We start from the raw sequence: 17,830 nt of genomic DNA on the forward strand, positions 1-17,830 counted from the left end.
TTAGAACGAAAAAGTTGACCAGTACTCCATGGTTTTCAATGGCATCCCAGTTGTGATCAGTCTGTGATAAAAAATAACATAGTAATTCTCTTTTTGATACCTAAATTTCACATACAGTGTTTGATACAATTTGAGATTTGTTCACCAGGTACTCATGTATTAAGTACAGGTTAATGGACTCGACTTACAGCTATATTCTTTGTGTGACGGTTAGTAATACTGCCCAGGTGCCAAAACGAAATTAAATGAAGTAATGTTCGAGCTTCGAACCTATTAGCTGGGGGCCTAGTCTTTTAATTTCTAACATAACACTCCATGATACACGACAGCACTAGTGGTGTGATACTCATAATAACAATAACAACAAGTAATTATACTCCGAGTAATTTTTCAATCGGTAGTTGATACTGAGTCAAACATAAGTGTATGCTAAATAAAATATTAAAATTTACTATAGTTTTGTTCTAGATAAAATACTGTTTAAGTGTATAATGAGAAGAGAGAGTCTATGCAACATCTGGGAGAGGAACAAGTTCCCCCAGTAATCTCAATAGATAATAATTATCTAATTTTCATGGAACTAACAAACATCAAAGAATTGATATCCAAATGAAAAAAACCTCACAAACTAATACGCCAATTTTCACAAGCAGAGAAACATAAGAGCAGTTCAATGTGTAACGTAAATACTAATTGCCATGTTCCCTACAGGATTGGTGCATTTATAATAACTGAAAAAAAGGATTTTTCAGTTTAATCAAATATGCTCACCTGGTCAACCTTTCCCTGGAAAATGCAAAAAGTAGTGGTCTACTACTTTATGGTGGTTGTTAACTCATTTCTTATTAAAGTGAACATGTTTCTTTTATAAATTATATGTATAATTTGAACACCTGTGGACTTAAGTAAGAAACAGGATACCCATCAGTACAGGAGATGAGATCAAGTACCCAAAGGGTTAACAAGTAGGACTGTTGATTCTACGTTTACTGTCAATACTCAAAACAATGAAAATTAAAAGAAGAAATAGATAATCAATAATTCATACTTTTAATTCAATTGTACCAGGTAGTTTGAAAGGACCAAGTTGACGATTTCTCACTGTATCATCGTTAAATATTGAAGTTAAATATGAATTTAATACACTTAAGTCCACTGTATTATCCATACGACCACCGTAAATTGATTCACCAAATAAACCATGAATCCACGACCAAATATCTTCAGTTGTTCTAGATATTTGACCATGATCTATCAATAATAACCGATCAATTACGTCGGCTGCAGCACGAAGATCAGCAAACGTAAACTCGTAAAATTTCGTCCATCCCTAAATAGAGAAAAAAAGTAATCTAGAAGGTTTCCTACATTGTTAAGTGATTTTTCATCAACATGAAATTTCCTTTTTCTCCATACTTCCAGAATCTGGATTAGGTGAATTAAGTTAGAATCTGACGGTGTAATATCAGTTCCCTACAGACTATGAACAAATATTGCAAACAGGTGTCAAATAGCATAAAACTTAAGTCCACTGATTCTAGATAACAGCTTTAAACCATTCAAATCTAAAACAGACTTCACTGCAATCTGATCGCTACGATTCAACCAAGGAGTAGACAATATGACGTTAATTACTACTGCTTAGTGATCAATTGGTAATAACACCAGCATACAATTCATTTAGGAATAAAGTGAAATAAAGCCTATTTCCGTATTGTTTTGGTAGACTTAGATTTATCCCAGCACGTTTTACGTTACATGAAAGAACCTTAAACATTATTTATTTAAAGAAAATTATATGATTTTATGCCTTCTATTTTCAAAAAGCCAGAAAATTTGAAATATGTATACAGTTGGATAGCAAGGGTATGAAATTTGGTCACTACAAAATTGTAGTAATGTTACAATCTCATTCACGTCATTATTAAGACGGCTATCAACAACGGCAGTAGATGATGATTGTATTGTATCGTGAATTGCGTGATGCTGGAATTGAGAATTATTGAATCCCACCAGCCTTACAGAGAGACTCGAATGTCCTTGGTTTGATTTCTGATAGGGTTATGGTTGTGCATTGTTTAGGAGTCTTGAAACACTGTGAAACAGATGTTTCCTGCTCCCCAGCTTGGAATAACTTTTTGATTCAAGTCTTTTAGTGATATCAACCATCTTCAAATTATGTTTCAATTAATAGGAAATTTTCATTGGTTTAAAACACATGAATAGGTGAACGAAGATTACTTTTCCAAAAGTTCTCGTTAGTTTGCAGTAAGAAATAGTCCAAGTTGAGGCAAATACATTTTAAGGAAAAGATAGCGTATGAAGTCGGACGTTCATGAGCACAGAAAACCATATTTGAGGACATACATCAATGTTAATTAGAAGATTAAACAACATTGCAAAGAAGGCTTAATTTAATTGGAATACAACTAGTGTTTCCTTCGTATCCGATAGTGATACCTAAAAGGAATACCTAACCTAGCATCTCCTTCAGATGCATATCCTAAGGAATAAATTACACTGGAAATTTACATTTCTGTTCTCGTGAACATATAACAAACTGATTAGGCAGAAGTGTAATTAAGATAGTTTTTAGTTTAACTTTAACTTATCCTGTTGGGTCGGCTTCCGGAGAACTTCAACGGAGCCTCCAGAGGCCCACAAGGAGCCGAAGAGTCCTGGCCAATCAGAGTGTGATGGAACGTTCTAGAATTCCAACGTGGCGTGCTACTATTGGTCGGTAGCATAATGTGTTGTTATCAGATTGGCTGTAAAATGATGTTGATTTAACAGACGCCAAAATCTATAAATACCCATGATTTTCTGTACAAAGATGAACCTTGGAATAAAGTGTTTTCTCTCATTCTTGTGTCTTCTCTCTGGAGTTCAAGTCGCTGTGTAGTTCTAGACTGCGGGTTACCGAAATAGCTTAGGAATCGTATATAGCGTTCAACCTACACGACTTATCAGTGGCGACGGGGATGAAAACTTCAATGAATATTTCCTTGGAGCAATTAGAAGCTTATATGGTGCGTCAAGAAAAGAGGTTTGAAGAGTCCCATATTAGAATCATGGAAACCCTGATGCAGAAATTCTGCCTGTCCGAGAAAAACCCTGCTTCTAGTGAATCTCAAGTATCACATACTGATTCAGTCATTAACGCCATCCATGAATTTAATTTTGATGGTGTAGCAGGTGTAACTTTCGAGTCGTGGTTTAAGAAGTATGAAGATTTGTTTTATATTGATCTTTGCAAACTGGATGATGCTTCAAAAGTCAGAATACTTCTTAGAAAACTTGGGACTATGGAACATGAACGCTATAGCAACTTCATTCTTCCGAAGAACCCACGAGATTTTAGTTTTGATGATACAGTCAAAACCCTATCCCAAATATTCGGAGAACAATCATCTCTATTTAATATCCGTTACCAGTGCTTAAAGTTAACAAAAGAACCAGGAGATGATTGGGTAAAGCATGCAGGAACTGTGAACCGAGAATGTGAGAGGTTTAGATTGTCGTCCATGTCTGAAGATCAGTTTAAATGCTTAGTATTTATCTGCAGCCTGCGTTCACCCGAAGATGCCGATATCCGAACCAGAATCCTAAGCAAACTCGAACACTGCCCTAATATGACCCTGCAAGAAGTGACTACTGAGTGCCAAAGGTTAGTAAACTTAAAGCATGATACCTCAATGGTAGAAAACGGTAACTGTTTCCGTAACGTCAATGCAGTCAAGAGAAAAGTCTTTCAAGGTTCCAGTACCCATAATTTCCAAAATAACAGCGACAAACCATCATCTCCATGCTGGGCATGTGGAGGTTGGCACTATAAGAGGTTTTGCCCATATAAAGAACATCGTTGCAGCAAATGTCATCGGAAGGGGCATAAAGAAAACTTCTGCAGGAGAAGAGACTATAGAAAACGTTCCGTGAAATCTTACTCAAAGAAATACAGATATAGTGCTCCAACCAACAAGATATTGGTATCACATAACAGAGCACGAAGTTGCCACCAAAGAAAGTATGTGACCTTGAATATTAATAAACACCGTACCCGCCTTCAGCTGGATACAGCTTCTGATATTACTTTAATCAGCCCAGAAACGTGGAAGAACATTGGGAGACCCACAGTTTTCCCAACAACACAGCTGGCACACAGTGCATCTGGGGGGAAGTTGAATATTGTTGGAGAAGTGCCATGCACTGTTTCTAAAGGTACGGTAACAACAAATGCAACATTGTATCTTACTAAGAAGCCAGCACTAGACTTAATGGGGTTGGACCTTATAGAAACACTTAAACTAGCAGATCATTCTATCAACAGTATCTGCAGACGAGTAAGTACAGACAACACTCCAGAATGGAATCAGAAAAACGCCATGCTACAGAAACACCAAAACGTGTTTAGAGAAGGGTTGGGAGAATGTACGAAAGCCAAAGCACTGTTAACTCTAAAGCCTGCAGCTGTTCCTGTTTTCCGACCTAGGAGACCCGTACCATATGCTGCTCTACCAGTGGTTGAACAAGAACTAGAAAGACTTCAGAAACTAGGTGTCATTGAACCAGTGAATTTCTCAGAATGGGCCTGCACCGATAGTAGTAGTAAAGAAGACTAATGGTAGCGTCCGTTTATGTGCCGATTACTCAACCGGGTTGAATGAAGCCTTAGAAACTCATCAGTATCCATTACCCTTACCTGAAGATCTTTTTGCTAAACTGAACGGAGGTAAGCATTTTGCAAAGTTGGATTTATCAGAAGCTTATTTACAAATCCCTGTTGCTGACGAGTCTAAAAACCTGCTTACCATAAATACACACAAGGGTCTATTCCGGTATAATCGATTACCCTTTGGAGTCAAGACGGCCCCATCCATATTTCAGCAAATAATGGATACTATGCTACAAGATGTTTCAGGTGCTGCAGCTTACCTAGATGATATAATAATTATGGGAGTAGATAGAGTAGACTTAGAAAAGAAGCTTGACCAGGTGCTGACGCGAATAGCCGAATATGAACTTCGACTTCGTCCAGAGAAATGTGACTTCTGTATGCAAAAAGTACGCTACCTTGGATTTATAATCGACAAAGATGGAAGAAGACCAGATCCGGAGAATACCCAGGCAGTGAAAACTATGCCCAGACCGACGGATGTCCCCACACTACGATCCTTCTTGGGACTAGTTAGCCATTATGGAGCTTTTATTCCAAACCTTCATCAATTACGTGCCCCCCTGAATAACCTTCTTGTGAAGAATGTAAAATGGAATTGGTCTGCAACTTGCCAAGCCGCTTTCGATGAAATCAAGAAAGTACTAGTCTCGGATCTGCTGCTCACCCATTACGATCCATCCTTACCCATTGTAGTGGCATCAGACGCATCAAACTACGGCATTGGAGCAGTTATTTCTCACATCATGCCAGATGGATCAGAGAAAGCGATATCACATGCGGCTAGATCGTTAACGTCAGCAGAACGTAACTATAGTCAGATCGAGAAGGAAGCATTGTCGATTATCTTCGCTGTAAAGAAGTTTCACAAGATGATATTTGGACGTCAGTTCACCCTATTAACTGACCATAAACCATTACTAGCCATCTTTGGGTCGAAGAAAGGTATACCTGTATACACCGCAAACAGACTGCAACGATGGGCAACCACACTTCTGGGTTACGACTTCAAGATTAAGTATCAGTCTACTACCGCTTTCGGGCAAGCTGACGCATTGTCGAGATTAATAGGCTCCCAATCGAAAACCCCGGAGGAGACTCTTGTAGCAAATATAAAAGCCGAGGAAGAAGTTCATCGCGTGTTGGATGACGCAGTTAATGGACTCCCAGTAACCTTTGAAACTATCAAGAAGATAACTGAAAGTGATAAGATACTGAGCTCAGTTAAATGCTATCTCTTGACCAAATGGCCAAACAATCGCCTCGACGGAGAACTTTTGCAATATTTTCGTCGACGGGACTCTCTAATGGTTGTTGACTCCTGTATTATGTTCGGTGATCGAATTGTTATTCCGAAGTTATTACGTCACAAGGTTCTCAAGCAGTTTCACAGTGGCCATCCTGGAATCAGTAAAATGAAATCTTTGGCTCGTAGCTATGCTTATTGGCCGTCAATGGACAAAGATATCGAGAATAAATGCCGTAACTGTTCATCATGTATTCAAGCCGCTAAAAATCCTTCGAAATGCGAACCTCAGTGTTGGCCTATGCCCGCGGGACCCTGGGTAAGACTTCACGCAGATTTTGCCGGTTCAATCCAAGGGAAAATGTTTCTAATTATCGTAGATGCATTCACTAAATGGCCGGAAGTATACATCATGCCAAATTGTACTACGTCAGAAACGATCCGCAAGTTGTCTACCCTATTTAGCAGTTTCGGAGTGCCAGAGACCTTAGTGACGGATAACGGCTCTCAGTTTGCCGCAGAATCGTTTAAACATTTCTGTAGAACGAACGGAATAAATCATCTTCGTTCTCCACCCTATCATCCACAATCAAACGGACAAGCAGAGCGCTTTGTGGACACTTTTAAACGAGCATTACTGAAAGGGGGAGGAGAAGGGACGACTGAGCAGGTGATCACAAAATTTTTAACATCATACAGATCCACCCCAAACCCAAATGTTCGAGACGGCAAATCTCCCGCGGAAGCCATGTTTGGAAGGCGTATTCGAACAGTCTTCGATGCCATGTTGCCATCCAAACTAGTGGATGAGCGTAGTCGCGATCCAAGTATCCGGAACTTCAGTATTGGCGACAAAGTCTACATTAAATCATACATCGGGAAGAACCGATGGGAGCCGGGCGAAGTCGTGCAAAAACTGGGAAGAGTACTGTACAAAGTTCGAGGAGCTTTTGGGACATGTATACGTCACACAAATCAAATCCTTAAGGACAAAAGAACGGTGCAGACGCGAAGTAACCGGCCGACTTTCCCGTTAGATTTAATCTTAGACGCACCAATGCCACAAACGCCCAGGAACACTGAAAAGAAGTCTTGGACAAGAAAGACGACAAGAATAATGGGACGCCGTCGCAATCCAGTTATCAAACTACAAGTAGATCCCAGAAAGAAATCTTATTCGGGGGAGGTGTTGGGTCGGCTTCCGGAGAACTTCAACGGAGCCTCCAGAGGCCCACAAGGAGCCGAAGAGTCCTGGCCAATCAGAGTGTGATGGAACGTTCTAGAATTCCAACGTGGCGTGCTACTATTGGTCGGTAGCATAATGTGTTGTTATCAGATTGGCTGTAAAATGATGTTGATTTAACAGACGCCAAAATCTATAAATACCCATGATTTTCTGTACAAAGATGAACCTTGGAATAAAGTGTTTTCTCTCATCCTTGTGTCTTCTCTCTGGAGTTCAAGTCGCTGTGTAGTTCTAGACTGCGGGTTACCGAAATAGCTTAGGAATCGTATATAGCGTTCAACCTACACGACTTATCATATCCAATACAAAAGCACCATATGGAAAAAAACCCATTTCTTTTCAATAATGTACACTGTTCAAAGGAATCTACCAAAAAAAGTAGTCAGTTTCCAAACCTTTAAAATAGTTTCAGCTATACAGTTTAGAAAAAACCCCGGAACTCTGCACTCAAGATAATTAGATTCCACAAGTCAGTAATCTTTATTAAATGGTAACTCAATTCGCTGAAAGAACATTCCCTACTCTAGTGCTCGCAACGTAAATTTATCTGATTATAGATCTAGTTTAACTATCTTGCTCCTAAGTATTTAAACAAATTAGTTAACACCTCCTCAGTTATACTATCTTTAACTGAATTAATAACACTAAATAAGTTACGCAATCGCCAACAAGTAATGTGGTTATTAGTTTTCCAATTATTTCTCTCCCCCCCCACTTTGATTATTATCAAATCAGAATGGGTTTTGTGGAGATTTTTTAGAAATTTCACAAGTTGAAATCATGAGTCAATTGAAGCTAGATCACTATGGAAAACCTGGAAGCACTGGACGGCCGTTTCGTCCTAGTACTCCTGGAGTTCTAATGGGAAGCCGTTACTAGTGAAGTTCAACCAGGTCTGTTGTGAGATACCAGCTCACTGAAGACAATGGTGTACGGTGGCGCAACTTCGTGGATTAGTTGAAGTTAGATATTAACACCGTTGGACGCCGGCCCAGTGGTCTAGTGGTTAAGTGCTCGTGCGCGGAACCGGTAGGTCCTGGGTGCGGGGTCGTGGATGCGCACTGCTGAGGAGTCCCATATTATCAAACCGTTTTATTTGACTTACAAGCTAATTTAGCTACACATTACACATAATTCATTTTAACGCTTATAAACAACTAAAATTGTTTTAATAACAATCCTACACTGATTATTCTGTCTTAGCGACCTTGATACCCAATCTAAGGTCGAACGGTGAAGAATGTTACCTACAAATTAAACCCATTACCACAACCACGCTTTTCTTAAAATATAGGACAATCTTCGAAATCGCTTATTAGTTGCTAAGATCTACACGTAACTAATTTCTATCTACCTAAGCCATACTCGGTTTATATATAGTTGAATGTACGTAGAAAAACATAAGCTAGCGATTTCATAAGGTGTTTTAAAGTATTAAAATGTGTTCAAAAAAGAATACTCACCTGTGGAATGTAAGTTCGTCTTTCTTGCACAACAGCATGAAACCAAGCTAGGCATGCAAGTAGAGTTGCTCGAGTCCTTGAATTTCCTTGAGATATATAGTTTCTTGGCCAAGTTTCATAAGTTCTTTGTAGATTCCGTTTTAATCCAGGTGGAGCCTAAGAAGAAATAAAATTAATTGAATATTAGGATGCATTGGAAATTATTTTAATCTTTTTTTTTGTAATTAAGTAGATAAGATCGATTCATTACATCTATATAGTATTATCAATTCCAATAAATTCGTCAACATTTAGAAAAGACACAAAGATAAACATTTAACTAGGTAATATCATGGACTGATATAAGAAAAACAAGATCATAACATGATCTATCAGTACTGAGTTCAGTCCAGTAAGGATTTACTGATGTCGACTTTTAAGGAAAGCTGAACGATGGTTAAACATCTCCCCAATGCTACTTAATTTTTAATGATTTACCAAATGATCTTATTCTGTGAATAAAATTATCTTCAAGATTACAAACACGTATAATTAATGATTTCCATTGGACAATAAATCTGTGATCAGGATCAAAATAGATTTTTCAACTTACATATTGGGAGTCAAGATGTAAGTTAATTCAAAATAGAGTTCAGTAACCAGGTTCATTTACCATTTAAATGTGTATGTTTTTTAGTAGTTTGTACTAAAAAAAACTATATAATCTAAGATGTCATAGGTTAGAATGTTTGGGAACAATAAAATACAACGTATTACCAATTCTTCAAAGTTTTATTAACCGGTGACGTGAATTTTTATAATAAAAGCAAGAAACATTCAATGTGGTGCGTGCTACTTTTACTGATGTAAGTAGCATATGATGCGAGTTAAAAACGCGATGTCTGGCAGCAGAAGATGGGGAAAGATCAATAAAGGAAGAGCAACAACACAATGCAATTTGTAAGAAAGCGCATGAACAATGAAATGTGAGACAATGGATTGATGTTTGCAACAGGAACAGTTCAGGTTGATATGATGCATTAATATTTTGCAAATTAACGATTTACTATACGGTTTTTCTATTTTACCAAGTAACTCTGTAATTTTACGCTAAATACAATTCGATCGTACCCACCCATGTTCTGTTCACAACATCAGTAATGTTATATCCTGACGAGAATAATGAATGGTTACTTTGGAGAACTATTCATGGACAAATATTATACGTGTATTCTTAATGTATAACTATTTAGTAGCTAGACTATGTATATCTATACTCCTCTTATTAAATGCTTTATTTTGACCCATAGACTATTATTACACGGTTTGCCGTTCTTGAGTTATGCCCAGTCTTCCACATTCACAGCTACTTTTGTCTAGATCTTGTACAAATGTTATTTTCTATTTTGTGGTGCGATGTGGTCTGTTTAGTTTGTATATAAACATAGTATGTTTGAAATACATGATTCATATCGACGAGACTGAGATTAGTGTTCCGGAGTTAACAGGCAGGGTTAGGCAGGAAGAAGGACCAATAAAGACTCTAGACTGTATGTACGGGTTTTATGCGTCATTGGTCCGGTCGATAAATCACCGTTCTCTAATCGGCTTATCATTACGTGATATATTAATAGGGCAATAGGCCACAAGATATAACAGTAAGCCATTTAAACGGAATAATATATAGTTTTTCAGACGGATACAGCTCAATTTATATATTTTTTGTCTCAAAACGATGAAGCAGATTTTTAGCCCAGGTAGATGCTTTTTTTGCCCGATTACCCAAACCGAATCAGGTGGTTTTCTTAGGGGGTCACACGTGGCGCCTTCGACATAAAGGTCTAACCCACAAGGCAATGGAGCAACGTCAGCAGATGCAGTCCCATAGTAGCCGGTGACCAACAATAGGTTCATACACCATTTGTTCCTTCAGGATACTGGAGCCCATGTGCACCATTGGTTTGGAATCAGGGTTTTCCAACTCCCCTAAGTGGGCTCTCCGTGTCCACCAACCCAGTTAAAGCGCCGGATATTCACTTTTCGTCCTTTCAATTTGTTAAACAATACCCTCACCGCGAGTTGCAGTGAGTGGGACTTCCGTGACAGTGGTTGTATGCACGTGGTCATGTGAGAGCTTTTGGAGAGGAAGAGCTGACTCTCTCCACTCCCACCCGTACCAGGGCATAAGAATAAAAGTAATTAGTCGTTTCATTTAGAACTAAGTGCAATCAATTGAATAAAATTCTTATTCTATACACTTGAATAATTTTCACAAGCCTTTTATGTTAAACGTAGTCATATGTTAATTAACGAATAATTTTGATAAAAATTTCTGGAGTTCTAGTGAGGATCAGTAACTGACGAAACTGAGAATAGTCTAAGGTTGAAAACATTGGTCAATGGATGTTAACTCAATAATTTCAACACATTCATCTCGCAAACTAAAAGTTTTGTGTTAGGTTCTTGACAGAGTAGTAGGTGAGTACTAGTTGTGAAGTCATGTACTAGGACATAGAAATTATCTAATACTCCATCATTTTTAATAATCATCTGGCTAAAATCAGAGCGAGATCATGAACTGATTGATGTTAAACCACCATTGAAAACCCGGAAACACTGGATGGCCTATTGTCGTCCTATTGTGGGACTACACAGCTGTGTGCATCCGCGGTCCCGCTCGAGGGACTCGGATTCAAGGCCTTCGATCTCGCGTGTGAACGCTTAACTTCTAGACTACCGAGCCGGCATCCAACGGTGTTAATGTTTAACCTCAACCAATTCACAGCATTGCGCGACCACAACCCAATACTGATAAAACCAAATCATTACGTAAACTGTATCATCATCAGAAAAAGAATTATTTACAATAAGGAAATATGGAAGAATTTTCAGCTCACTTCATAAGCTATTTTAAGGCAACCTTGTAATAATTTAGATGGAAATGTGGTACGTGGTTCTGCAGTTAACCATAATCTGAAATCTTCATGTACACAATGTTCAGTATCAATAGATTTATTAATTGTACCATTATCATCATTATCATTATTACCATTATTGCTAGGACTAATTGAACTTTTCTTATTGATATTCAACAATGTGTTAATTTCTTTCTCCAGTACTGGTAGCCAATGTATAACAAGGTGTAAATTTTTCAAACATAACCAATCACCTTGTTTTGCAGCTAAATGTAGTTCTTTTATGGCTAAGTCGGTCTGACCTTGACCCATAGCAATTTGACGATAATGTGATGAGGTTGTCTCTGATGTTTTATTAAATATTTTACGTGAGAAATGAAGTGTAGCTGCTTCAGATAATTCTTGTGATGGATCAGCTCCTGGACTAATTAATATTAGAATAGGTTCTGTTGATCTTGTTTCAGTTTCAAATAATCTGTGTAAATTCAATGTTGATGGACTTAGTTGAGGTAAGTCTAAAAATAGAGAAATTATATCGATCAAGAAGTTGCCTTTTTAATTGGTCAGATTACATACAGTTATTTAGATGGAGGAGTGTACAAGGACATTTAACTGAGGTTTTGAAAGCACACAATGGATGAGTACATGTTGCTTTGTTCTTTTAAGGATAATGCTCGCAAGTGCCAGATATCGCATTCCCATTTAATGGTGAAAACGTTAAACTCACTCATTAATTAATTACTGCTATATCTTTTACAACTCAGAAGTTGCATAACAATGAACTATGAATCCGTAAGTCAAAGCTTGAATTATAAAAGTTCCAGTTATGTAATCCACCTGAGAATTATAAATTACGGTATATTGTAATCATGTATTTCATTTATTAATAATCAAATGGAGTTATTCATCTGGATTTTTTGTGTTTTAATTGGAGATTTGAGAAAATGGGAGTCTGCGAAGCCTATTTATTATACGGTGAATACATATACAAAGTTTTCGAATTAATTGTTAGAGGAGTAAGTAGAAAATACAATATGATAATTATCCGATTAGGTGGAACTCAGTTGTTAGAATTTGGCATCAGTTTCTTTTATTAGTGTCTAAAAACGCACTGTCATCCATATAGCGTCGTTATAGTAACTGATAAGTGGGGAGATGATGTCATGGATATGGTACTCAACTTTCAAGCATTTGGTCTTTAAGTCCATACTCTATTTCACGTACTTTGATCTGGATACTCCGATGAGATACTGATAGATAACGCGTAATATATTGCCAGTCAGACCTGTGACCTATTTCACGAACTCACACTCTGACTAATTAACAGCAAGAAATGCCTTAACGCTTGTCAACCCTCGAGCCCCCTTTAACTTAGTAGTCAATCAGATGATGACTCAAATCTCATACAATAATATACTGTTAATACCTGGCCACACAGCAACGTGAATGGAAAGTCACACTTTAAGCATGATCATACTATAAGCGGTAAAGAGCCGAGCAAACAACATATAAATACTTAGTAATAACTAGAGTGTAGTAAAACGAATAATAACAGTCCATGCATTCAATGAAAGTTTACAATAAGGGTAATATATAAATACAGCTCCACAGTCACTTACTTATTACACAATAAAGATGTAAGTAATAATAATCTGAAAAATAGCTCCGAGAGATTCAACTTCTCCAATATCCGTTCTGTTACACCACTCATCTTGTTCGATTGCCAAACAGTTGAAATATATCACAAGATGAATCTTAACCTAGCGCCATTGTGATTTTGTATAAATGTTGTTCAGTGCGAATAGATAGGTTTGTTGATGCCTTAATCATACGAAAGTTATAATAAATACTTCCCCTGTGTGTTCAAAAACAATTTGTACTAACACTAAACCTAAACTGCTAATATTGATTAATTATTCAGAGTGATGTGGTTGCCCTGTTATCCTTAATTTTCTTATCTTCCAATTAGTCTAGTTAACCTTCTATTTTCCATATGTAAATGTCTTAACAAGCAAATGATTGATCAGAAGGTTATTCGAAATATATTGCACTAGTTTATCATAGATAGTTATAATAAACTACGCCTTATCATTGTATTATCAAAATTAACTTACACTTGGTAAATGAGTTACAGTAATTAATTGACTGATAACATCGAGAATAAAAGTAGGAATGGTATGTCGTTTATATAACTAAGAAATAAGTACAATCACATACAATCAAACCTCTTTTATAGTTGGCTAAACTTTAGGAGATTCATTTCTGTCTTGCATCAATCTACATAAACGTTTATTCCCGAGCGAGTAATATATCTGGCAAACACATCAATCACTCCTGTTTAATTATCAAATACTGGTGATATAAACAGTGGATTACAGCTTTTCGCTTTGTTCAATAGTATAAATTATATTTGAAGATAGATAAATATTATAAGCTGATACTTTCCATGAAACGATTCTATCAATTTTGATCAAGCTTTAGAGTGGTGACCGAATTTAGAATGATGACGAAAACATGGTTTAAGCAATTCAACAACTCTTAGTATCATTGGTATGCGGGTAACACTGGAATCCTGAACATGCGTTTCGTCCTAATTTTTACTCATCAACCGGACATTCCTGCATCCCAGTGTTGATGTTCACATTAAAGCTCAAACCCAGTACTTTGCATCGAACCCCTAGTTTATTATCGATTAATCACTTGAATCAAGATAGTCACTAGTTTTTTTCCAATGAGTATGAAGGGATTAGTAAGAGTGTGTACTTTTTGATTGTTGGTATTTAGGTCTGTAACTGATCGGTTTTTGTTGCCATAAATGGTCCTGAGGGGATTGCCCTGACGCAACACTCTGTTATACTATTCAAAAACACTAGTGTGTCTTGCTTTTCGACTGAATAATGGTTATTGAACTGCCAGTCTAACTAACAACTAAAAGGATTATGTCAAATAGGTTTTTAAAATTGTATATTTACCTAGCGTTCGACTAGCAAACTGTGACATAGCAGAATATAAACGATCAGGTCGAAGAGCTTGAACTGCAAGAACTGTGAAATGAAAAGCTGTCAATGATTTGGATTGTAGATTCTTAGGCATTGGTTTCATTTCAACATCATTCTCATGTAACCAATTTGTCCAAAATTGAGAATCTTCAAAACATAGATTTTCATAAATATTCGGAAGTGCAGTCTATCAAAAAAATTAGTTTAAACGATAAGAAAATTGGACAAAAAGTAAAAAGAAAGAAATTCCATAAAACACAAAAACCGAAGTGACTATAAAAAGTATTTAGATCTGAGCTTTTATTGTTGTGAAATTGATATATCAAGTGCCTTAGGAGAATCGTATGATCAAAATTATTCCGAAATTACGTGTTTATTTGTGAAGTACTAGTTTAAAACAACTACTCCCTTTGATAAATCTCGGTAATACAATGTTTCGCAATGGAGTATGATGTCTGTCTATCATGTGATCTTATTTGACCATTGTAATTCATTTGCTTCTGAAGTAATCAAATGGTTTAGCGTTACGTATATATTCAATAAATGGAATGTTATGTTAATTACTTAGAAATTTAAGGTAGATTGAAAATTATTTATTATACAACCAATGGATTCGTATACAGTCAAAATCTGTATAGGAATGAAATGAAATAATTTATATCCTAAGAAGAATGCTTGAAAAAAATTCTTGAGAAATTACTTTAAGCTTCATCAAGTTACGAGCTCGTTCAGCATCTAACCAACTGTAAAGCTTCTCACCAGTATGACATGACTCTATGACATTTAATCCAATAAAAAACAGCCATTCCTTGTATTTGAAAAAAAAGTAATAATCAAAATCATTATAAATATTTAAAAGAGGAGAAATTGTTGGAAACAGTGAAATATAACAGATTATATCGTTACTTGTTAAATACTACTAATATGGGTCATTATTAGTAGACGAAAAAAAAAGAATCGACTGACTACAAATTGAACGCAGGTTGACTCAGTACAGTTACAGTAATAAGTAAATCAAATATCAATGATTCATGTAAATACAATCATCACACATTACAAGGAAACATTTCACTATGTATGCTCAAAAATGACTGGCAATGATATAATTTACTGAATATCAGTAAGTAATATATATACACTCAAAATGAGCTAAGTAAGGATAAAATGAAAATACAAATCACACATAGAATTAGTCATCGGTGTTCTTTTTGTCAGCAGTTTAAACATATGATTAGTAAAGTAGGAGATTTCCAAGTCAATATCTTGATTCATGCCATATCAGATAACCTATTCTGTTGTTGAGCCAATCAACATTAGCCATCATCATAGCAATTTCATATTTTTGTAAAACCAACATAGAGTTGCATGTTAAAACAAGTAATGAATTATTCATGGTCACAGACAAGGTTTGTTTTGTTTTGTTCAGTGGATCAGTAGGGTATTAGGTTTCATAAGTTAGCAATTATATTTGTTAAGGATCAAAATATTGTCAGTATAAATCCGTTTCGATTATCGTATTATAATTAATATAAAGGCAGAATAGTAATGCTTCCTGTTTGTGACAAGATACTACTATAATACAGCAATAAAAAAACCGGTGACCGAGATTGTACGTGATCGACAGATACAGTCGGTCTAGGATTTAAACTGCCGTCCGAACAATCTTTAAAGACTTCGAATGATATAAAGATAGATTTCTCAAACTAGGTTTGGTCTGACAAGTAAAATTTATTGAATTCAAAGCCCATGAGATCACCAAGCATTTACATTTTCGAAAATAAAATGATTTCTGGAAGACCAGAATAATATTGGCCAAAGAAGCCACCTCGTAATTGTTCCTATTATTTGAAATGTATCCTTTGATAGTTACTACTTATTATTACAAACTGCCTTGTTCCACATTATATTTTCGGTACATTAGTGGGATTCTGAGCGCAATAGCATCCGATCCTACCAGAATTCAAAGTTGGAATCTCCTAATCTGTAGTCAGGCGCGTTATCCATTGCACCACAGTCCCACAATGAATGTACATATGCTAAATTGCATTTTTCTGTTCTATTACTTCACGTAATTATCATTCCACTTTGTACTGGTCATTCTTTAGGGGTCCAATTTATATGAAACCAAACTATTCGGTTAGATAATTATCAAGATAATGATATGCATCGATGTATTTCCAGTAGTGATCTGCGTTGAAATCAACAATAAAGTTTTGTTTTAACTTAATCCCTCCTTTTAAATAGAATGCAAATACAGAAGAGGTAACAGATAATTGTAAACAACCACATATAAATTCACACACACGGACTCATTATTAATCTAAAAGGAAAAACTACGCAAAAATATAGTTATCATACTTCATCTGTTAACGATTGTGGACGCATTGTACGAACCATGTGTAATGCAAACATCAAACGATCTGGTTTAAATAATGCTCGACAGACATTTTCATAAACTAATTGTTCTATATGCTTTTGCAATGATTGAATACGTTCCGATGTCTTCAGTCCAGTATTCTTTTTAAGACATAAGAAAACAAAATTCACATACAATAACATACATGTGGAGATTTATAGATCAGGTGAATGCATTCAATGAGTTTAGTTTAGTTAGGTTCTGTGAGCTGAATTATTTAATTAAAGAGCTTTTATTGTCTTGCTGGACAACCTTATCAGAGCATACATTATGCAGATGTGAATTTCTTAGTTATTCTACGTGTGGTGTGAGCTACTTATATCCACATAAGTAGTAAATACCAGTAGTCAGGAATATAATGTATTTCAGTAGAAGATCGAGAAGGAAAGAACGGGAGCGGAAAGCAATTGGTATGAAAATGCAGGAACAATTAAATCTGAGACAACTGATCGATATTTTGCAAATTAAGTGTTTACTTTATGGTTCTCAGATTTTAGTGAGATATTCTGTAATTTCGCGTTCTAATACATTCGGTTGTCCCCACCTGTATTCTTGTTCACTTATCATAAATCAGTTTGTTTCTGTGATAAGATGGAGAAACCTACGAAGATAACGAGTCACAAACTAGGACACCAGTAATCTCATTAATTAAACCACCTAGATCATAAAGATTTGAGTATATGTATACTAAAACCATACATCATATACACCATTTGCATATCTTTGAATTGTCGCTTAAAAGCTTCATTGTCCCTTCATTAATGTTGTTATCTTGATTGCTTACAGTTTCCTTCTCTCTTCTGTACATTTTAATCTCAACCTTTTCCTCGTAGACATTCCACTTCCAACTGATGTTACGTGCTATTTATACTTGCAAGCATAAGTAGCACATAC

At 36.2% G+C, this 17,830-nt stretch overlaps 2 protein-coding genes across 3 annotated transcripts in view; one reads left to right on the plus strand and one right to left on the minus strand.

The window, feature by feature from the left end:
* Positions 1-17,830, minus strand: part of DYNC2H1_1 (Cytoplasmic dynein 2 heavy chain 1) — a 68,128-nt gene that overhangs the window by 15,333 nt on the left and 34,965 nt on the right. Inside the window, exons 13-18 of one of the 2 annotated variants that reach the window (XM_051212968.1) lie at positions 16,879-17,037; positions 15,221-15,328; positions 14,494-14,707; positions 11,504-12,036; positions 8,628-8,783; positions 1,049-1,330 (exon numbers count right to left, since the gene is read on the minus strand). In XM_051212968.1, coding sequence (XP_051068898.1) covers positions 1,049-1,330; positions 8,628-8,783; positions 11,504-12,036; positions 14,494-14,707; positions 15,221-15,328; positions 16,879-17,037 — 1,452 coding nt within the window. Of the gene's footprint in view, positions 1-1,048; positions 8,784-11,503; positions 12,037-14,493; positions 14,708-15,220; positions 15,329-16,878; positions 17,038-17,830 lie in introns of both variants that reach the window. The other variant, XM_051212969.1, reaches the window with a different exon arrangement.
* On the plus strand, positions 2,848-7,354 carry MS3_00004970 (uncharacterized protein). Its single transcript, XM_051212970.1, has one exon. The coding sequence runs from the start codon at positions 4,891-4,893 to the stop codon at positions 7,186-7,188; it is 2,298 nt and encodes a 765-aa protein (XP_051068900.1). The 5' UTR covers positions 2,848-4,890; the 3' UTR covers positions 7,189-7,354.

The sequence above is a fragment of the Schistosoma haematobium genome, chromosome 3, assembly GCF_000699445.3.
Source record: "Schistosoma haematobium chromosome 3, whole genome shotgun sequence".
Taxonomy (NCBI): domain Eukaryota; kingdom Metazoa; phylum Platyhelminthes; class Trematoda; order Strigeidida; family Schistosomatidae; genus Schistosoma; species Schistosoma haematobium.

Coding starts and splice junctions, on each gene's coding strand:
- MS3_00004970 (XM_051212970.1), top strand. CDS start 4,891: ATGGATACTATGCTACAAGATGTTTCAGGTGCTGCAGCTTACCTAGAT.